At 39.7% G+C, this 23046-nt stretch overlaps 1 protein-coding gene across 5 annotated transcripts in view; it reads right to left on the bottom strand.

Annotated features, from left to right (window-relative positions):
• aacs (acetoacetyl-CoA synthetase) overlaps positions 1-23046 on the bottom strand; it is an 86663-nt gene that overhangs the window by 59304 nt on the left and 4313 nt on the right. For all 5 annotated transcript variants that reach the window (XM_048611354.1, XM_048611357.1, XM_048611356.1 and 2 more), the window contains exons 2-4: positions 18619-18733; positions 10267-10348; positions 3996-4146 (exon numbers count right to left, since the gene is read on the bottom strand). In XM_048611354.1, coding sequence (XP_048467311.1) covers positions 3996-4146; positions 10267-10348; positions 18619-18733 — 348 coding nt within the window. The remainder of the gene's footprint in view (positions 1-3995; positions 4147-10266; positions 10349-18618; positions 18734-23046) is intronic.

Here is a 23046-nt window from a genome sequence, read left to right as displayed (position 1 = left end):
CAAATAAATCTTTCTAAGTTTAGAGAGGTTAGGGATAAGAAAGGTTCCAGTTTTTACCAGTTTGAAAGTGCTGTGCATTTATTATATGATTTTCTCTTGTGAGCAGCATAGGTATGATTATGTGGAAGTCTCATGGACTGTGTCCACCACTAGTGTTCACAGTGTACAATATCAGGTTCCAAGGGCATGGATGCTGGATCTGCTTTCTCGCACCAGGAAACCCTGGCACAGCCCTAGAGGTGGTGTAAGGGCAGCATAAACATAAGAATACTGGACCAACTCAGCAGTCTGCTAACAACTTCTGTTTTTATTTCCGATTTGTACCATTTTGCTTTTGAGGATGCAACACTGCCCCAGCCAGTTTGAATCTACCTTAAATGTGAATTTTCAAGACCAGTTGGTGAGCTTTTCCAATTCAAAAGTTTCTAAATTCAAATTAATAAGTAACTCAAATTGGGATTGTACTGAAAAAAAGACTCTTGAATAACAAGTATTTTTCTTCAAAAGAGAAAATGACTTTGAAATAGGAAAAAAAACCTGTCAAGGGTCTACTAAAGAATTATTTACACTAAGGTTCAAAACACATACAAGCTCCTTTATCAGTTAATGGCTTGGTTTCCTAATGTCAGAATCTTTACAGGCATAGGAATGGAGATGTTCCCTATGCTTCGCTGAGTGTTGAATACTCTCAGCTATCTACTTACTTTGACTGTGGGAGATACCAGGAGGTTCTACTCTAACGATTCTACATTCGTCATGATTAAATCTAGCATTCCCACTGTTTTGATGTTACTGTAAGAAGAGAGCATGCTAATTAGCAAGTGACTAGAATTTAGAACACGGAACTAGCAGCCACTATCAGGCCAGGGTGTAGCAACACGTATGTGTAAGAGAGTGCACAGCTATATTATTCTGGAACAAGAAGTACCAAACCTCTGTAACAAATCTGTCCAATGAGCAAATCTATATTAGATCTTCAAAAGAATAGAACCTACATCGGTTTATCAGTCCAGAAGAAATATTGCTACTATTACCATCTGGAAAGCACAAGAATACAACAGCCTCAACACTCATCAATATATACCTGTAATATAGAATTAAGGAGGTCTTTAACTAAAACCTGTCCACTCTTCATTATCCAAAGATGTTCATGAATTTATAAGTGTAAACGTACTATAACTTAAGCAAGATAGCAACATTTTCAGAACCATGATTCCACACTGTAAAATGAAAAATGTATGTTTTATTAAGATCTGCACCAGTGAAACACAAGGATAACCAAAATAAAAGTTACTAAATATTTGGTATGATGCACAATTATTTTCAGTGTACAGCTCAAAAGATTGAATCTGACGTCACAAAACTATGGCGATTTTTGAAGCATTAAACCACTGATATGAAAAAAAAAGTGCGCGTCTCGGAGTCCACATTAAAAACCTTTGTGAATTAGGCTGTTGAATTAACCTCTTAAAAATGGATAGGTTGCATCCTAATTATCAAAATCTTAACCTCCTGAAATCTATTCTTTTCAGTATCTTAAATATTTTGCATTCCAAATGAAAGCATTTAAAGATCTCGTCAAAACACAGTAATTAAAATTAAATACTAATTGAAACATCTTTGCACTTGGAAAGAAATCATTGCAGGAAAAGGGCAGTTTCATTAAAAGAAGCATTTTCTAATTGCTTTCCAAAGTAATTACAGTTTTATTTTTGCCTTGTAATTACGTCCATGCATGTTTGCAATAGTGTTAGAAAGTAAATCAGTCTAGAAATTTTAAAATGAACAAGCTTACATTGGTTTAAACCAGTGAAGTTATTAGTGAACAGCAGGCACCCTACGGCATTCTTCACAGGCAGCCTCAGTGCTCGAATGCAACTGAGATGGTAAACTGTTCAAGACAGGTTAATAAGGGTCACCACTGCACAAATGCTGGAAATCTGAGATAAAAACAGAAAATGCTGGAAACACTCAGGCCTGCTGCACGGTGGCTCAGTGGTTAGCACTGCAGCCTCTCAGCGCCAGGAACCTGGGTTTGATACCACACTCAGGTGACTGTGTGTGCAATTTGCACACATTGTCCCTGTGTCTGTGCGGGTTTCCCCCAGCAGTCCAAAGATGTGCAAGTTAGGTGGATTGGCCATGCTAAATTGCCCATAGTGTTCAGGGATGTGCAGATTAGGTGGGTTAGCTATGGGAAATGCAGGGTTACAGGGATAGGGTAAAGCAGGGGCAGGTGAATCTGGGTGGGATGCTCTTCAGAAGGTCGGTGTGGACTCGATAGGCCAAGTGGCCTGCTTCCACAGCATAGGGATTCTATGTGGAGGGAGAAATAAAATGAATCAGAGATCTGAAACAAGAACCCCATTTCCCCTTCGTCTGAAGCCACCCAACCTGCTGAGCATTTCCTGCACGTTCTTGTTTCGAATACTCTCTAAACAGGCCACCCTGGTAGGTATTTATAAAGTAATGAGGTCAGTCAAAGAGAAGTAAAAGGACAGGTAGAGGATGGAGCAGAATAAAGAAAAAAAAAGGGAAATAATCTGGAAGCTGACCAAATTCAAATTCATCAAAGCTGCCACCGGTCCTACAGAGAGGAAGCTGTACCCTTACAACCACAGTGATTCTCAGCAATGAAATCCCATTCAAAGGCTGCAGAGGTGATGACATTGACATCTTTTTAAAGGGGAACACAGCACTGTTCATTTTTCTTCTAGGATACAGAAAGTCAATGTATTTAGTGGCTAACATGAAAGACAGAAACTCCAGCATTTTCATGCTGCAACAAAATGTAATATTATACTGGAAATCAGAACATATATCAAGGAAGAGATAAAACGTTCTCGCAAAATCACATTAAACAGGGAAATGTAAAATGAGGACCGTCTGTACAGTGTCTAATTGAGGAACTCGGTATTGGGAAATGGGGGTGCTCACTGACCGCCACCAGCTGCCCGTTCCACTATTCCAACCCCACCCTTGCTTCTTTCTGTTTTTTGTTTCAGCTTTTCAGTAGCCTTGGTTCTTTGCTTTTATTATTACAAATAAGTTGCATTTGCTTCTAGGAATACGAAGGGATTTCTTGCCTTTTGATCAACAACAAATTTGCAGTCAATGAACAATCACGTCACACAACTTGCACCCTATTGGTACCATATGCCCAGTTGGGTTCTGCCTTAAGGTGTTGTGCCTGACGCTGCACCACTTGATCACGATGAAGGTGACAATCCCCTTGCTCAATGTCCGAAGAAGACGAAGAAGACTGCTGCCATTCCCCTAGCTCTTCAGCATCCATCCCATCCCCTCTTTGCCTTATCCAGATATGTGGAGCACAGCATGCAAGAATTATGCAGAATACTCTGTCTGGAATATACAGCAAGGCCCCAGCAGACTGACCCAGGCACCAGAACCTCAACTTCACGAGGCCTGTTGCCTGATTCATGATGGCCCTGGTGGAAAAATTAACTATACTGCGCTCACACTCAACTTCAGTCAGGGGGCTGCATAATAGAATCATCAGCCATAGTTGCAGAGGATAGCCCTGGTGGCTAACAAGCTCAATCTCCCAGGAGCCCACATGCAAATACAGAGTTGTAGGCTCCCACCTGGTGACTGGCCTGCCTGTGAATGAGGCTCTTAAGTGGGCATTAATTACCCCACTTCACAACCTCAGATGGTTGAGGAATGGGAAGGACATCCAGGATCCCTCCACCCCGGACGTAAGCAGGTCAGAGTCACCAACAAACTCCCACCCCCGACCCCCTGATTAAACATCCCCACACAGCCTCCAAATCCACCAGAGGGGAGGATTCTACCTTTCACTCCTAGGGTGGGAAAGGACAAAAACCATTTTTATTTTAAAAGAAAGCAAAATACAAATCTCTTTCATCCTTCTACTGAATGCAACTTTAAAATACAACATGTAAAAATACATATGATCACAGCCAAATTAAAAAATGAACAAGACTTTATCCTTTTTGATTGAGATTACCTACCCCAGCTGAATGTACCATGCATTTCGGTGCCCCTGTTGTGCCTGAAGAATACATGATAAAGAGTGGATGGTTGAATGGCAGCTGCTCAAACTCCAGCTGTGGACCATGGTCTCCTTCCTTACCAGTGGAAAGGAAATCATTCAGAAACACGCTACAAGAAAAAAAAACACCAAATTATTTGGTTATTAAACTAATGCATTAGCAGTAATCAAGAAGAGAAAGCCTAGCAGAACTGCTCTCAGAAATAATACTCAGTCCCTCTGCAAAAGAAAATTTGTGTAAAACTAAGCAGTGGTGTCGAGAGAAATAAATTTCCACCCTGTGGAGATATGGCTCTCATTTCCAGCATGTTTTTCTACTGAATTCATTACTGGGAAAGGGCTGCCTATATCCCAGAAAACATTCTCTTGTTCTGGAAGATAGATCATCAGCCCAGCCTGGAAGCTGATCTACAGCTATTGCATCTAACGGTCAATACACCAGCTAGATATACTCTACATTTTCAACTGGTCCATGGGGTTGGTCTGGCAAGGAGACATGCTGTTCCCATAATTGATCCAGTCATCTAAGAGAGCTCCCAAAATAACAAATCTCTGTTCAAAGAGTATTTCTACATCTCCTGTTGCCTTCTCACAGAATCGCAGAATTGTTATGGTGCAGAAGAGACGGTTCTGCCCATCATGCCCGTAAAGGTTCTATTACCTATTGCCAATCTCCTGCTTTTTCCCCCATACTTTTGCACATCATTTCTATCCAAATATTCATACAATTCCCCTCTAAATTACCTCCACTGAACCTTCCTCCACCACATTTCCAGCTGGTGAAACCCATACCCGAACTACACGCTGTGAAAAAAAAGGTTTTTCATACATCACCCTTGCTACATGTGCACATCACTATAAATCATAGAATCATAGGAATAGGACTGGGTGCCCCTCGAGCCTATTCTGCCATTCAATGAGATCATAGCAGATCTATGGCCCAACTCCATTATGGCCATTGGCCCATATCCCTTATTAACTTAGCTTAACAAATATTTAACATATCAATCTATGCTCTCTCTTTTACAAAAATGGTTGCAGAACAATTTTTACATTTTTTTTAAAGAAAAGATAGGTACCGGTAGAGTACATTAAACAAAAGAAACTCTCCTCGTCATCTTTCTAAGCAAATACATCATTCTCATGTCTTTCGGATTTGTTATACACCAGCTACATGAAGGGGTAATTTTAGTCATAGCAGAATTTTGGCTCAAGAATGAGCAGGAGTACAAAGTGAAAAGAAATCAAAATTCACAGGGCACTCTGCTGAAATATTGAATTTCGCCAGATTACTGCACGAAACCCATTTCACAGCACGTGTTTTTGGTCTTTCAGTTTCAAATAATATTTGAATTAAATTGCTGAGTGTGCAGAAAGTCAGGAGGAGAAAATACATTCACATATATTGCTGCTCCATAATATGGAAGATCACAAGTTAATAACAAATTTTAAAAATGATTAATCCAACAATTAGAAAGCAGGAGCTTATTTTAGTAAGGAGGGAAGAAATCAGAAGCCAACATCTCCAGCAGGTGGCAGAAATCTGACAGCTTGCTGGTAATGGCCATTCAACAGGCTGCTACTACTAGGACTGCTGTTGGAAGACAAGAAAAAATACCAGCTATCAGAGCTGCCAACCCAGAGGACTAGCAGTGCCCCATCACAAGTGGCCACTGCTTGCTGACACTGCAAGATGATGTCATGCCATCTCCATGTTGAGGTAACTTCAAAGACAAGTCAGGTTTAAAGGAGCCAAAGCCCAGGCAAGCAGGTATGTCGGTGATAGGGGGAGGCAAGGGCTCAAGACAGCTGCAGGGATGGTTATTGTTTTCAGGAAGAAGGTCCCTGCAGCAACTATGAAGGAGTGCCTAACCATTCAATAGGAATCCACTTGGAGGTCTCTGGGGTTGACTAGGTGGCAACCGCACATGATGGCAGATCCTGCCCACAGACAAAATGGCAGAGTGCGCAGAAGTGGCCCTTATGTTCAAATGGTTACCAAATGGGCCAATACTGGCCGCCAATTTACCAGCTGTCCTGTCTTCCAGCCCTTTGACATGAATCGTAAAATATAGCCTCAGATCTAGTTTTAGAATGGCATTTAGTTCTTTAGCAACATTTTATATACAGTTGATATTTGATATTTTCTAATGAGATTCTGCCAAGATTAATCACCCAAATGATAAAAATGTTAGTGCTGTTTTGTATTTCTTCAAATTTTAAACTATTAGATTAATTATTAACTACAACTTTTCATGATGAAAAGTCAGTATTTACATCTTGAAAATAAAATACTACCTTCATGTTAGTGTACAAATCATTTCATTCCGTTAATAATAAACACGAAACTGCAGCAAGTCTTTGTTCTGTGCATTGAAATAAGGGAAAACCACTGACAGGGTATAAAACCCTGCAGTAGAAATACTGAAGACAACTAATACGTAAATTGAGGTATCACAATGTACCACATCTGGCTTAACTATGTCAATGGAAATTGTTGGAAGAGTAAATGTCCAAAGCAATTTCCCCAGATGTTATATTGCTGTTTGTTTGCAAAGCTTGAACATCATTTGAACAAACAATGAAATGAGTTGTGCAAGGGCTGTAAAAATATCACCTTGGCATCCCACCTTCTAAAATGGGGAGGGGTTTGAGAGCAGAGGAGTGGAAGGCCGGACAGAAAACAATACCTTTCTTTAAAAAGGAAAAATCTCCAGGGAAAAGCTGAATGAAAGATAAAAATAAAAGAAAATCTACATTTCGGGAGTGCTTTTTGAGTAAAGAGTGATGGTCAGGACACAGAACTAATTCTCATTCTATCTCAGACTGTGCCATGTGATTCTTTACATATGTCTGGCTGAAGGATGATTCACTTTAGCCCAATCAGAAAGACAACACCTTGAATAATGCAGCACTTGCTCAAGGGTTGTGTTCAAGATCTCTAAGAGAACTGGAACCCGCAATGTTTTTAACATAAAGACAAGAAAAGGCATCACACCTATTTTCAGATATCACCACTGCCAGCAAATCATATCTGCTGGTTTCTAACCACTAGTGACTCATGGTTGGGGTACTCTGTTGCCACCAATCCTCCTCTAGCACTGCAGCTATCAGATTTTTGTTTTAAGATCAAAATCCTTCATAGACGTTTTTAATCAACCAGTTCAGTTCTTTTAATGACACACCTCTGGAGTGGATAGGACTTGAATCAAGGTTTTCTGGCCCAGGGCCCTTAACTCAGGAATCAGTTCTTGACTATTCCACCAGCAACTCACAAATGTTTCTGCCTGGTTACAAACCTTTGCGTGTAAAGCATTGTGATAAACACTACACCTCAGAAATGGAACAATCCACCTCTCTACGTTGAGTCTAACAACCTGTCTAATTATCACTGTTGAGGATAAAGCAGGACAGAGTCTTAACAAGCAGAGGAATTTATCTTACATAACAAGGCATACTTCATTGCATGAAAGCAATAGATGAAACCAAGTTTGACTTCACAAGTTCAGGTGGTCTGGAGATTTCACAATTGTTCCAGAACGCACTCTCTTTAAAGTTGGAAGGTTGCCAAGTCCTTTGCTTGAGGACTTTTGACCTTGGTTCCCAGCTTACCTGAGGTTGGTCTCTGAACCATTACCCACCTCGAAAACCTCATTCGGTTTATCCCAGTCAAGCTTCAAAGAACAACTATTTTGCAATGTGACAACGTTTCTGCAGTTCCTCCTTACAACCCACTCAGCCAATGAGCCGTCTGCTATTGGGTGACTGCACCATTTCTCTTTTGGTCCCTTATCCATACCCACTGCCATGGGCCCAAATTGACAGCCATCATGCACAGTTACATTTATTGTATTGAGTAGTCTGCTGCCCAATGTTCTTGTCTAAAAACAAGAATATATACGTAATCTCATGGAATCAATTGTGGAGACAACTGCTTCAGTAGGATAGGGAGTTAAGTCTTCAGTTATCACCTCATCAGCAATTCTGATGGTGATAAGCCACACTGGAGTGGGTTGGAGCAGTAATTCAACAAGGCTATGTAAAAAGTCAACACTGGACACCACACACAGCTTCCCCACTTTGCTGTGGGCATCTGAGCAAGCTTGTTACATGTTCGAATCTGAAAGTGGCCAAAAACTGGCTGAAAGATTCATCAAACTGTGGCCCGTTATCTGACACAACCATATCTGGGATGTAATGAATGTTTCCTGTAAGGCATCACAACTGCTTCTGTGATGACAATAACTTTGTACCTCTATCCACTATGAAAAATAGTCAATACCAATAAGGCAACAGCATCCATCAATCAAACTATTTTAAAATTCCTTTGTCTTAATGTTGGTTTCACAACTCAAACACAAAATACATCTTGCATAATTTTTTAAATCAAGTTCATTGGCTGTTGCCTTAATGAATGTTTCCATCACACTTTTAGTTTAAATCCCAAGTGTTCTGATCTTCTAAAAAAGTCTTAAAAGTCTTCAGATTTCCTTCTTCTGCTAGACTCTTTCATCTGCTCTTTGAATATTTTCCTACTTCTTTTATTCAGTTCTGGAATGTGGGAGTCACTGGATGGCCAGCATTTATTGTCCATGACAATAAGGTGCAGAGCTGGATGAACACAGCAGGCCAAGCAGCATCATAGGAGCAGAAAGGCTGATGTTTTGGGCCTAGACCCTTCATCAGAAATGGTTATGCCTAGGTGCCCTTGACCAGGTGCCTTATTGTACCAGTGCAGTCCATTTGTTTAGGTATACCCAAAATGCTGTTTGGGGGGAGTGCCAGGATTTTCACCCAGTGACAGTGAAGGAACGGTGAGATATTTCCAGGTTTTTTGAGAAGATTTGTAGCTCAGGTTGTGGATGAGGTTGTAGACTTGCTCGCCGAGCCGGTGTGTTTGATTACAGACGTTTCATCGCCCTGCTAGGTAACATCGTCAGTGTGCCTCCGGTGAAGCGTTGGTGTTCTGTCCCGATTGTTATCTATATGCCTCGGTTTGCTGGGGTGGCTGGCATCACTTCTGATTCTGTTTTTTCAGTGGTTTGTATACTGGGTCCTGTTCAATGTGTTTGTTGATGGAGTTCTGGTTGGAACACCAGGCCTCCAGGAACAAGAACTCCATCAACAAAACATTGAGCTGGACCCAATATACAAACCACTGAAAAAACAGAACCAGAAGCAATGCCAACCAGCCCAGCAAACCGAAGCATATAAATAACAAGCGGGACAGAACACCAACGCTTCACCGGAGGCGCACTGACGATGTTATCTAGCAGGGTGACGAAACGTCTGCAATCAAACACACCGGCTCAGCGAGCAAGTCTACCAGCTATTTCTAAGTCAGGATGGTGAATGGTTTGAAGTGGAACCTGCAGTTGGTGATGTTCCCATGTATCTGCTGCCCTTGTCCTCACAGATAGTAGTGGTTATGGCTGTATAAGAACCTGTCCGAGCAGCTTGCTGAATTTCTGCAATGTATCTTGTAGATGGCACATACAGCTGCTGCAGCTGGTGGAGGGAACAGATGTGGTGCTAATCAAGTGGCCTGCTTTATAATCACCTTCAGTAATGTCTACAGCCTTTATGCTATTGCAACTGTCATAACAGTTATTTAAGGCCCATACGCTGTCCTTGCTGATGTCTTGTGGAGTCTATTTATGAACAGGGAGATGCTTGCTTTGAGAGATAGAAACCCTTTTATCACTCTTTCTTCCCTTTGCTGGATTTTGCAGCATTTTTATAAAGGCTCATCTCCCATTCCCTCAGGGATCTTTAATTTTACTTCTGGGACCGTCAATCTCTCCCAACTAGCAGTTTTGGAATGAATAAATGAGAACAGCTTCATTCCAATGCAAATCTTCTGACAGACACTCTTTCCGTTCCACTACTGGTGACAAAACCTGAAGCCATTTTGGCTTTGCTCTCTGAAACTATTTAAACTGCTAAGCCCCCAACCTCATCCCTTTTGCTATTGCATGCAAAACTCCCCTCCACATGACCCTCCCTTTCCTCTTTCTTTACATACAAAATTTTCTTCTCAAAGTCTATTGTTTTAACTATACTTTAGTCAATCTGCCACCGTTCAGAGCTAATTTTCTCTGTGACTACTGTGGAAGATTTGATACATTCAAGATGCTACAGAATGGTTAACCATAGCTGTCATAATTCACCAAAATATCTGCTGACATTGCAAAGAGCATTCCATTAAAACATTATTCCCGAATGTTCACCTGTTTGGTATCCTGGAAAGGTCTATGGTCTCTTTTGATCGTACGTATGGAATTACTATAACCTTCTTCAAGTCTGGTAAACCTAAAAAGACAGCAAATAAAGTCATTTCAACCAACCCAAACTTGCATGGTGTTACTGAGACTTACACTAATCAGTAAAGTAATTTCAAGTTGTGGGAATTTTCCTAGACAACATCCCTCCCTCAGAGTGACAATGATACGATCAAGTTAAGAAGGGTGAATCAATTATTTTCCTTGACCACTCCTACACTAGTCACAACAAAGTTTGAATTTAAAAAGGGAGATGCTCTAGCCAATCATATATCTTAGACTATGAGTAGTTCATTATCAGAAAGAAGTCAACCGGTTTCCTCAAGCAACAAATAAAGACCTACGGTATTGCAAACAAAAAAAAAACTTACCCAAACAAAGATGTAAACGTTATTAACAAAAGCTTTAAACTGTGCAGACATATACAACTACTGTTCTTGAAGATTATCACACAGACATACAGACAGATAAGTCTGGGTAAAAGTATAATAACTTCACAGATTGGTATGTTAAAAGTAATTTGACCAATTAACAGTTAAATTCAGAAAAAAGAAAATCACAGATTGTTCAAATGTTGATCTGTAGCCAAAGTCACTTTGTTCATGAGCTGTTAGCACTAGGTTTTCTCCCGATTTCAGGAATGGCTAGCTGAATTCTTTTTAACTGCAGGCAGTGGGGATAGATTCTGGATTCTCCTTGAAGAGCTTACCAGGAGGCGGCAGTGAAAATGTCTCCCTTTTGGGACCCTCCCTTTGCAGCATTGTGGTTTTCCAGTTGGTTATCAACTCTCAGACTTTGACTACAGGATTTTCAGAGACAGAGAAAAGAAAGAGAGAGAGAGAGCAAGGACTGTTGCTCCAGGCAAGATCTCTCTTTTGGCATTCAAAGCTCCAATAGTTTTACTGTACTCAAGCTGTGTCCTGTGACCACTCTGTAAATGATTGGCAGACACACTGCCTCCAGTCGAGTAGCTTCTGTTCTCTGCAAATCTAAAAATCTTTCTTGTGCAACCCATGTCCTTTGTTTTGCAAAGTGTTTTTTTTCCAAAGTAGCCAATACATAGCCTAGTCACTAATATTCTAAATTAATGTTTCAGATAACATCTTCATAATCATGATTCTTGTCTATTAAGATTGCTGTAGATTGAGAGAGAATGGACGCAAAAATGAACGCAAATCATTCCATACAACCAGCTCCAGTGCAAGAGTGGTTTTCCTAATCACTAACAACATGTTCTCTACAGTATGAAAGGGATCAGTGATCTTAAAGCAAAAATGCCAATATAGCTCAAAAAAAACTAAAAACAGAATTACATTAAAACAGAAAAAAAAATTTCCACAGAGGCAACTTAATTTGAGGACTTCCTACCAGTAAGTAATGCCTTCCTCCCAAAGAAAATATAATTGTGCATGTATTACAACTTGGGACCACAAGCCATTATCAAGAGCCAAAGTGAACTTCAGATAGGAACATTTAACAATTACATTTAACAATTTTACCTGTCCTTGTTAGCCTTGCCTATAAAAAGCAAGATTATTTAAATGTGGCAAACGACTGTACCATTAATCTCTACTCTCCGTCATCAGCAAACTGATGGAACACATCATCAACAGTGCTTTCAAGCAGCACTTGCCAGCCAATATAAATAGAGTGGCTACATGGAACTAAGAAGCTTGCAGCAAGTAACTCACCTCTAGTCTCCCCAGTGCCTGCCTACCATCCACAAAGCCAAGTGCGTGATGGAATACTCTCTACTTGTCTGGATGGGTGCAACACCAAACACGGTCAAGAAGTCTGGGACCAAAAAGGACAAAGCAGCAGTTCACTGCCACCCTACCCACCACTTTCCATATTCACTCCCTTCACCACTGATACAAAGTGGCAGCAGTGTGTACCCTCCACAGGGTTTTCTACAGTAATCCAGCAAAACTCCTTCAACAACACTTTTAAACCTGTGACCTCTACTGTATATAAGGACAAGGGCAGCAGATGCATGAGAAAATCTACCACTTGCAAATCCCCTCCAAGGCACTTACCGTTGTAACATGAAATTATCACTGTTCCTTCAAAGTCACCGAGTCAAAATCCCTCCCTAACAGCATTGTGGGTATACCCAGACCACATGGACTGTGGTCATTCAAGACAACATTGAGGCACGCATTGAGATATGACTGAACATTTGATCAAAGAGCTTGGCTTTGAAGATTGTCTTAGATGAGGCATAAGTAAGGACATGGAGACAGACGTTTTAAGAGGGATTTCCAGAGGATAGAACCTCGACAGCTGAGGAGGTGACCACCAAAGAAGGAACAATTAAAAATTGGTGATGTGCTACAGTGTGGAACTAATCTAGCGTAGGAATCTGAGGATTGCAGGATTATGGGGTAGAAGCAATTATGGATATAGGTAGAGTCAGGCCATGGAAGCATTTGAAAAGATGAGGATTTTAAAAAACTGAAGCATTGCTGAATTAGAAGCCAATGTTGGTCAGCAAATAGAAGATTAAACAAGGATTTTTCTGATCAATAGGAATCAACCAAGTTACCTTCCATTAAAACTTCCTGGTTTGTGAACTACCTGATCAAACTCAGATATCAAGTTCAAAAATTTAACATAGCTTTATTCTTCAAATTATATGCCCTACCAGTTTTCATTTCTGTTAAAGGAAAATAATTATTGCATGAAAAAGTAAAGTTCTGCAGCAAATGGTTTTTCATATTTTTGATGCCTTGGAAATTGTAAAGCAATGTGACATTGTTAGAAAGCCATTGCAGAATGAAAATTAAAGCAGCTGTCCTAAACATTTAATTAGCCTTATCCTTTCCTGAGGTAATCAGTTTTGTGAAATGGACACAAGACTGATCAGGATAGTCTACTGCAGGCATACATCAATCTCGAAAAATAAATTTCATGACATTTTGGATGCTGCCAATAGTTAAGTATTTTAACTTAATTCCTGTCATCGCTTCCCCAAATTGATTGAGATTTATTTTCTGATGCAGGGGATTGGACACAGAAAGTACCAATAGCATAATACGAGGTTTCTTTCTCAATATAAGAATATGAATGCTTAATTTATTTGCTTGAAATTGTTTTATCTGTTATTAATGGCAGTGCCAACCAACCCATTTATATTAATTTTCAACTTCATTTAAAAAAAGTGGACATGGTAATTTAATAAGGATGCCAATAGTCCAGGACCTAATTTTAAGATATTTCTTAAATGTATTATCCCAACTATTCCTTTAATCAAAGAATAATAGAGAGCTAAAGTGATTTATACCTACAAATTAAGTATCAGATATGAAAGGTTGTTACAAAAATTATGGCAGATCCTTCCAAGTGAAGAAAAAAAGGGTTTTAGCTAAGATTAAAACTGTAGCTTTTCAAACCTGGTATTTAATGCATGATATCACAACTCCCTGACCTTTATAGTCATGGAGAGGGATAGGAGCAGACAGTATGGGAAAGTATTTAATTGGGGGAGGGGGAATTACAATGCTATTAGGCAAGAACTACGGAGCATAAATTGGGAACAGTTGTTCTCAGGGAAATGCACGACAGAAATGTGGAGGTTGTTTAGGGAGCACTTGCTACAAGTACTGGATAGCTTTGTCCCACGGAGGCAAGGAAGGGATGGTAAGGTGAAGGGACCTTGGATGACAAGACATGTGGAACACCTAGTCAAGAGGAAGAAGGAACCTTACTTAAGGTTGAGGAAGCAAAGGTCGGACAGGGCTCTAGAGGGCTACAAGGTAGCCAGGAAGGAACTGAAGAATGGACTTAGGAGAGCTAGAAGCGGGTATGAAAAAGCCTTGGCAGGTAGGATTAAAGGAAAACCCCAAGGCGTTCTATACTTATGTGAGGAACAAAAGGATGGCCAGTTTGACGGTAGGGCCGATCAGGGATAGTGGAGGGAAGTTGTGTGCAGAGTTGGAGGAGCTAGGGGAGGTCCTTAATGAATACTTTGCTTCAGTATTCACCTGTGAGAGAGACCTTGACGTTTGTGAGGACAGCGTGGAAACAGGCTGATATGCTTGAAAAGGTTTATGTTAGGAAGGAGGGTGTGCTAGAAATTTTGAAAAACATGAGGATAGATAATTCCCCGGGCCAGACGGGATATACCCAAGGTTACTACAGGTAGCGAGGGAGGAGATTGCCGCGCCTTTGGTGATGATCTTTGCGTCCTCACTGTCCAATGGAGTAGTACCAGATGATTGGAGGGTGGCAAATGTTATTCCCTTGTTCAAGAAAGGGAATATGGATAATCCTGGGAATTACAGACCAGTCAGTCTTACTTCTGCAGTAGGCAAATTATTGGAGAGGATTCTGAGAGATAGTATTTATGATTATTTGGAAAAGCACAGTTTGATTAGAAACAAACAAACAGTCAGTATGGCTTTGTGAGGGCAGGTCATGCCTCACAAGCCTTTTTGAATTCTTTGAGGATGTGACAAAACATATTGATGAAGGTCGAGCAGTGGATGTGGTGTATATGGATTTTAGTAAGGCATTTAATAAAGATTCCCCATGGTAGGTTCATTTAGAAAGTAAGGAGGCAAAGGATTCAGGGAAATTTGTCCATCTGGATACAGAATTGGCTGTCTAATACAAGACAGAGGTTGGTAGCAGATGGAAAGCATTCAGCCTGGAGCTCGGTGACCAGTGGTGTTCCGCAGGGATCTGTTCTGGGAACTCTGCTCTTTGTGATCTTTATAAATGACTTTATAAAGGACGTGGAAGGGTGGGTCAGTAAGTTTGCCGATGACACAAAAGGTTGGTGGAGCTGTGGACAGTGTGGAGGGCTGCTGTAGGTTGCAACGGAACACCGACAGGATGCAGAGCTGGGCAAAGAAGTGGCAGATGGAATTCAACCTAGAAAAAAGTGTGAAGTGATTCATTTTGGAAGGTCAAATACACGGTTAATGGCAGGATTCTTGGCAGTGTGGAGGAACAGAGGGATCTTGGGGTCCACGTCCATAGATCCCTCAAAGTTGCTACCCAAGTTGACAGGGTTGTTAAGAAGGCATACAGTGTGTTGGCTTTCAGTGGCAGGGGAATTGAATTTAAGAGCCATGAGGTTATGCTGCAGCTCTACAAAACCCTGGTTAGACCACACTTGGAATATTGTGTTTAGTTCCGGTTGTCTCATTATAGGAAGGACATGAAAGCTTAAGAGAGGGTGCAAAGGAGATTTACCAGGATGCTGCCTGGACTGGAGGGCAGGTCTTATACGTAAAGGTTGAGAGAGCTAGGGCTTTTCTCATTTGAGCGAAGGAGGATGAGAAGTGACTCGATAGAGGTGTACAAGATGATGACAGGTATAGATACAGTGGATTGCCAGGGCGGAAATGACTATTATGAGGGGGCATAATTTTAAGTTGATTGGAGGAAGGTATAGGGGAGATGTCAGAGGTAGGTTCTTTACAGAGAGTGATGGGCGTGTGGAATGTGCTGCCGGCAGTGGTAGTGGAGTCAGATACATTAGGGACATTTAAGAGACTCTTGGATAGGCATATGGGTGATAGTAAAATGTAGAGTATGTAGGGTAGTTTGATGTTAGAGTAGGATAATAGGTCGGCACAACATCATGGGCCCAAGGGCCTGTACTGTGCTGTACTGTACTGTTCTACGTTCTATGTTCTATATAAATCACTCCACTGAGTCACTTTTGGGAAGATGCAGTGAATGCATTGTTTTTCTCATCCTGTAAAGATGAAACGCTTCAAACCTTTTACTTCTATAAATCACAAAACAAATACTTAAAAATGAAAATCTTAACCCTGAAATCCTAATCAATTTGTGCAATAAGGAATTCTTTGTAAGATACTCAAGGAAATAAATTCTATGCACGTTGCTAATTCATCATCATTGGAAGCACTTCTGTGCTGAAGTATCCTCCTGGAAATATGAGGTGACAAATGTACTTTTACCAAATATCTCACTGGTTAAAATGCCTGCATCCTATCTGTTTTCCTTAAAGTTACAAGCAATTATATTCGCAGCACTAATTGCCCCTTCAATTAAACAATCAAATCAACAATGCTGAAAAACAAAACAAAATTTCAGGTCTTGCTTTTGAAGATAATGTTTTAATCTGATGGAAGAAAGCAATTTAGAAAAGTAACACAAGATCGAAAACAATCCAGTTAAGCACAGACAAATGACTGCTGCCCGAGGTCCCTGTTCTCAAATCCTATGGCGATGCTCTCTTGAAAAGGAGAGAGATGGTGGCGCTGCAAAAAGGAAATTGCTTTGCATTTCTGGCATCCGGCATTTGCATCTAGCTGAAAAATACCTGTCTTCATAGTGCTTGAAATGGTCACTTTGGCGTTGGCTCCATTGCACAAGAGCCATTTTAATTCTTACACTGACTATTCATAATGGTCATCCTTTAAAAACTTAATAAAAAAGTAATTTAGTAACAAATTGCATGCACTTTTGTGCTATGAGCTATGACCATTACAAATGAACTCGCAACTATCCAATGTCGACAGACATATAATGCATCTAAAAGCCGAAAGAACTGCGGATGCTGTAAATCAGGAACAAAAACAAAGTTGCTGGAAAAGCTCAGCAGGTCTGGCAGCATCTGTGGAGGAAAAAGAAAAGAGTTAACGTTTCTGGTCCGATGACGCTTCCTCAGAACTGCTCTGTCCTCTGTTCTCAGGAAAGGTCACCGGACCAGAAACGTTAGCTCCTTTTTTCCTTCACAGACGCTGCCAGACCATATAATGCATCTTCACAGTCAACACAGAATTTATCCCACAAGACAGAGCTGATATTGGCAAATCTCCAAGAAAGAGCTGTCAGAATACAAGTTTTTAAAACACAGATAATTACAAACCTGCCTGAACAATCTCATCTCATTTCTAATTGCCCAACCTTTTACAAACAAAATTTATTCATCCAGGTATGCAAAATTAATGCTGAGAAATAAAATTTCTCCAATCGAATGGATCTAATGTCATCAAGCACCCAAGTCAGGTACAGTGTAACACAGCTAGATACACTGAGCAAACCTCTCTCCATTTTCAGTTTCAAACTCACCTTCAAAAAAAATCTCTTATTCAAACACGTGTTCTCCATTTTTCCTAGCAGCCCAGTATTCTCACCAAACTGACAAATTTGTGAAATATTTGAAACAAAAACGGAAACTGATGTAGAGACTCAGCAGGTCTGGCAGCATCTATAGAAAGAAAGCTGAGTTACTGTCTTGAGTCTAGTACTCTGCTTTCTTTCCACAGATGCCGCCAGACCAGCTGAGTTTCTCTCACAATTTCTGTTTTTGTTTCAGATCTTCAGTATCCGCAGTTCTTTGCAATGCCCAATCTTATTTAGGGAAAGGTACCTTTGCAGTCACGAAGAAAAGTCTAACTTCAGCATGACCTGGATGGAAACCTATCCATAAAAGGAAAAACCCAGTGTTCAATCAACAGCCACTAGCAATTTCCTCATTATTCCTCAATTTCTAACAACTAAATACTTCTTTTCCAAATCAGGGAAGGTCACACATCAATTTCTGCCCAACTGACAAACATTTATTTTAGACAAATTGTCAATAACTGAACGCCAATCAGGATTCGAACTTGAATGGACTCCTTGAATAACTGTACCTGTCAATTTTCATGCAGTTTAAAATAAAGGAATTGAGAAGTTGCATCTTGCTAATCTTGAACAAAACATATTGGTTACAAGAAAGGCTAAATCAAAATCCGATATTTTCTTTCCACTCTCAAAGTTAAATGTTAGCTTTTCTTTAAGAAACCACCATTTACCCTAGAAAACAGAACGCTGAGGAATAACTTAGTAGAGATTTCTAAAAATATAAAGTGGTTTGATAGGGTAGATGTAGGTATAGAGATGACATTGCCATATCAACAAGTCCAAACCAGACATCTAAAATATAAAATAGCCGCAAAGAGGCCCAATAAGGAATTCAGGAAAAACTTATTCACTGGAGAGTATGGTTAAAATGTGACTATTATTGATGCAAATAACATAGATACATTCAGGAAATTACTTCTGGGAAAAAGGAATGAAGGGAATGTCGATGGGTTAAGGCAAATAAGGGTGGGAATACATTTGAAAGATGAAAAAACATCAACATAGACCATTTGGTCTGAATAGCCTTTCCTGTGTTGTAACGTTTCTTGCAATTAGGATATATTCAAGTGTACACTGACTAAACTTAAGCGCTGCTAACCACACAAACGCCACAAATAAATCAATAATTTAATGTTCCATGTCCAAGATTTGCACTTGAAAATGATCAGGTACAAGTAATGAATCACAATTTACCTTTCACTACATTCTGCAGCTTCTCCATGTGATCGTGTTCTTTACCATTGTAAATAACTGCTTCAACTGAAAAAATGAGTTTGGGCTGGATTTGAGAGATTCTATCCAGTACACCCTGCAGAGAAATTGGAAATGGTAAAGTTTTAGAAAAGCATGTAACATAAATAATTAATTAAAAATTAGCATCTACATTCAAAGTATTTTCTGTCAGACCAGTACTGAAGAGTAAGTACTTAATGCATTTTGTTTTATTGTTCCTCTTTCCCCACAGTATTGCAATGAAACAAAAATTAACTCAAGGTTCAGACTTGAGAAAACATTCAGCGAAGTTCCTTCAACATTGAGGGAGGAGAAAAGGAACAAAAAAAATGCTTAGGAATTGAAACACAAGAACACAGGAGTAGAAATAGGACATTTGGCCCTTCAAGACTGCTCCACCATTCAATACAATTATGGCTGATCTGGTTGTGGTATCAGATCCACTTTTCTGTCTCCACGATTTGTTTCTCAAAAATCTAATTCAGCACTGAATAAATTTAAAGACACAGCATCAGCTATTACATTATAAGGAAGAGAATGTCATATACTAATGACAGAAAATAAAAAGAAATCCTCATCTCATAAAGGGCAGCTCAGTGATTAGCACTGCTGCCTCACAGTGCCAGGAACACAGGATCGATTCCAGCCTTGGGTGACTGTCATGTGGGGAGTTGCATGTTCTCTTCGTGTCTGCGTGGGTTTCCTCTCACAGTCCACTGATGTACAGGATAGGTGGATTGGCCATGCTAAATTTCCCATAGTCTCCAGGGATGTGCAGGTTGGGTGGATTAGCCATGGGAAATGAGAGGTAGGGGCCTGGGTGGGATGCTCTTCAGAGGGTTGGTGCAGACTTGATGTGCTGAAAGACTTCTTTCCACAATGTCAGGAATCTATGATTCTATGATTCTATCCCTTTGTTAAATGTGAGACCTCTTTTGCTTTAAAACAAATGGTTACAATTTTATTTTCATTCAAGAGGAACAATACACTTGGTACCCACTTTGTCATATTCCCTCAAGATCTTATATGTTTCAATAAGAACACTGCCTCATTCATTTAAACTCAGATGGATACAGGCCTAATGAAGCCTACAATGTGGCAAAGTGTAAGGTTATACATTGTGGTAGGAAGCATTTAGGCATGGACCATTTTCTAAATGGGGAAAGGGTTCCGAAACCTGAAGTACAAAGTAACTTGGGAGTCCTGGTTCAAGATTCTCTTAAGGTTACCATGCAAGCTCAGTTGTTGGTTAGGAAGGGAGATGCAATGTTGGTATTCATTTCAAGAGGGCTAGAAAACATGAGCAGAAATGTACTACTGAGGCTGTAAAAGGCTCTGGTCGGATTGCATTTGGAATATTGTGAGCAGTTTTGGACCCCATGTCCAAGGAAAGACATGCTGGCATTGGAGCAGGTCCAGATGAGGGTCCACAACAATGATCCCAGCGATGAAGGGCTTGTCAAATGGGAGCAGTTGAGTACTCATGGTCTGTAGTTGGAGTTTAGAAGGAAGTGGGGGGATCCGATTGAAACTTACAGGATATTGAGAGGCCTGGATAGAGTGGACATGGAGAAGATGTTTCCACTAATAGAAGATCTAGGTCCTGAGGCATAGCTTCAGTGTAAAGGGATGATGCTTTAGAACTGAGATAAGGAGGAATTTCTTCAACCAGAGAGTGGTGAATCTCTGAAGGCCAAGTCTTTGAGTGTATTTAAGACAGAGACAGATAGGTTCTTGATTTGTAAGGGGATCAAGAGTTATGGGGAGAAGGCAGGAGAATGGAGTTGAGAAACATATCAGCCATGATCAAGAGCAGACTCAATGGGCTGAATGGCCTCATTCTTCCCTTGTATCTTATGCTGTTATCCACTCAATCTTTCTTCATAAGGTAAACCAGTCATCCCATGAATGAGTGAACCTACCCTGAAGTTACTAAAGCAGTTATATTATTTTTTTCAAATAAGAGGCCTAAAAGTCTAGCTGTACTCCAGACCTGATCTCTCTAGACCCCTGTACAGCTGCAGTAAAATGTTCCAAATTTCATATTCTGTAAAACAAAACAAGTAATGGCTGCACAACATGCAACACACAAGCATGGAACATAAAACAAGAGGTACAATTTGTATCAGAGATAGTAGAAACTGCAGATGCTGGAGAATGTGATTTGTAGCTCATTTGTGATTCTTTATTCAAGTGAGAGAGTGACAGATACAACATTGGAATTAAGGTACAGTAAAATATTTCCCAGAAGCCAATGCACCATTTCAAGTAAATCTTTTCAATTCTCTGTATATATCAGTATTTAATCTTGTCCAAAACAGACGTCCTTGAAAAATCTAACTTCTTTAAAATTAATTACACTTCATATATGTAAAAATGAGAACATTGAATTGAATACTAATTTCCTCAGGACCCTCTCTATGATAAAAGTGTCTCTGACAGTGAAGTCTCCAGTATAGTCTGCATTTAGGTTCAGGACTGTTAATATGCCCACCCTCATCCAATTAAATAAACAGACAGTATCATATAGTGAACAGTATCACTGGGGTAGTCTGGCTCATTAGAAGACAAGAGACCATGAGTAAAAAGTTCAAATCAAATCATCTAAAAAAGTAAGCTGCAATGAAGGAAGTGACAAAAGTATTCTGAGCTTTAAGTATGTCATATAGAGCCAGTTGAAACACAAGAGATGAGAACTTCAGTTAGCTTGGAAATGAAGCAACAGGACAAAAGATGTGAAATCAATCAATTATTAATCATATGAATGGGAGAGCTCACTTCAAAACTTGGGGACATCCAATTCTTTGTTCAACAAATTTAATATCCTTCCATCCTAATTATCAACAGCATCGCTGAAGCTAGGCATTTATCAAAGATATATTTTTGGATAAAAGCTGAGTTTCTGAGATCACATTTTTAGTCTAATATGATCAGCCCATACTTCAGGATTTAATAAAACTATGTGGCCTGTCAATTAATGAAGATATTCACAAGGAAAGAGACTAGAAAGTATCATGAAACTTCAGAGCTACATTGTCATCTTTAATCTCCATAGCACAGCATGCAGCCAAGTGTTGTCAAAAAGATGAAATAGAACCAAAAGATATCTCAGGATCAATGACAAAAAAAAAAATCTGAATTCAAAATAGTCTAAATTCTAATTACAAATCCTCAAAATCATATTTGTGAAGTTTCTGACTTAGACTAGAGATGAAGAAAATAAAACAATTCAAAGTCTTCAAGCAGAGAAAAAAGCTTACAGTCAAAAATACAATCAGATTTATTAATTCCCTCTTATGTCTGAATATAAACATAACACTTTTTCAATTTCACTTTAATACGTAAATAACTTAAATGCATAACATGGTGCTGTTCCAACTAATTGCTCGAATGTCACTTTCATTAACAATACTGGCCTCCTTAATGTAACAGAGATTTTGATGTATTCAGTTGTATTTGAGAGTTGAAAGAGTTGAGATTTTCCATCAACTTCAAACGTACCAATTAACTGAAGATTTTACTTCAAAACAATTTAGTCAATTTTTGAAATGTTAGTTTGTCATAAAACCAATTGCTAGATTTTTAAAAGATTACTATTTCGTAATTTGTAGACTGTTTTGAAACTTTTACAGTTCCAGAAATAATCTTTAACCAGATAAATAAGGAATCCTCACTTGTTATCCCAAAGGCTCAGCTCATTAATCCACGGATAATCATACAGACAGGAAGGTCCTAGCTCTAATCTTCAGTCACTGCTGATATGTCTGTTAATGCAAGGAGTTAAACATCTTAATGGTGCAAGGGAGGGAAAGAGAGCATAAAGCTCAGTGTCTAGACATGTGGTGGCCTGAAGGAAGGGGAGGATAACCCAAGATGTAAGAATTGGAAGAACGCAGACTACCCAGAGGGGTGTACAGAAGGAGAGGAGTAAAGCCATTGGAGTACATCAGCTTGTGGATATCCATTTTAATGACACTGCAATACAATGATGACTCAGCAAGGAAACTATGCTTTCAAAGCATGGAGACTGAAAATTGGCTAGGGAAGGACATTTTTAATAATGTATATAAAATGCAGTTCAAGACTAAAAGGATAAGCATTGCCATAAATAATCAAATACTGTATGTTTTAGTGACTCCAGTCCTATTCGTACAATAGAAACATTGGCCTGGATTTTAATGAAACACACCAAATATCATGTTACAACATAATACCATGACTACTGCATAGATTGTCAGATTGCTGCAGTGAGTTGCAGGTTAGAAAAGGAATTACAGGGATTTCTCTGGAACAAAAACAAAGTTGCTGGAAAAGTTCAGGAGGTCTGGCAGCATCTGTGAAGGAAAAACCAGAGTTAACGTTTCGGGTCTGGTGACCCTTCCTCAGAAC

The sequence above is a fragment of the Rhincodon typus genome, chromosome 24 (genome assembly GCF_021869965.1).
Source record: "Rhincodon typus isolate 14 chromosome 24, sRhiTyp1.1, whole genome shotgun sequence".
Taxonomy (NCBI): Eukaryota; Metazoa; Chordata; class Chondrichthyes; order Orectolobiformes; family Rhincodontidae; genus Rhincodon; species Rhincodon typus.
Note: the sequence above shows the minus strand (reverse complement) of the source record. Positions and strands in the feature narration are given on the sequence as shown.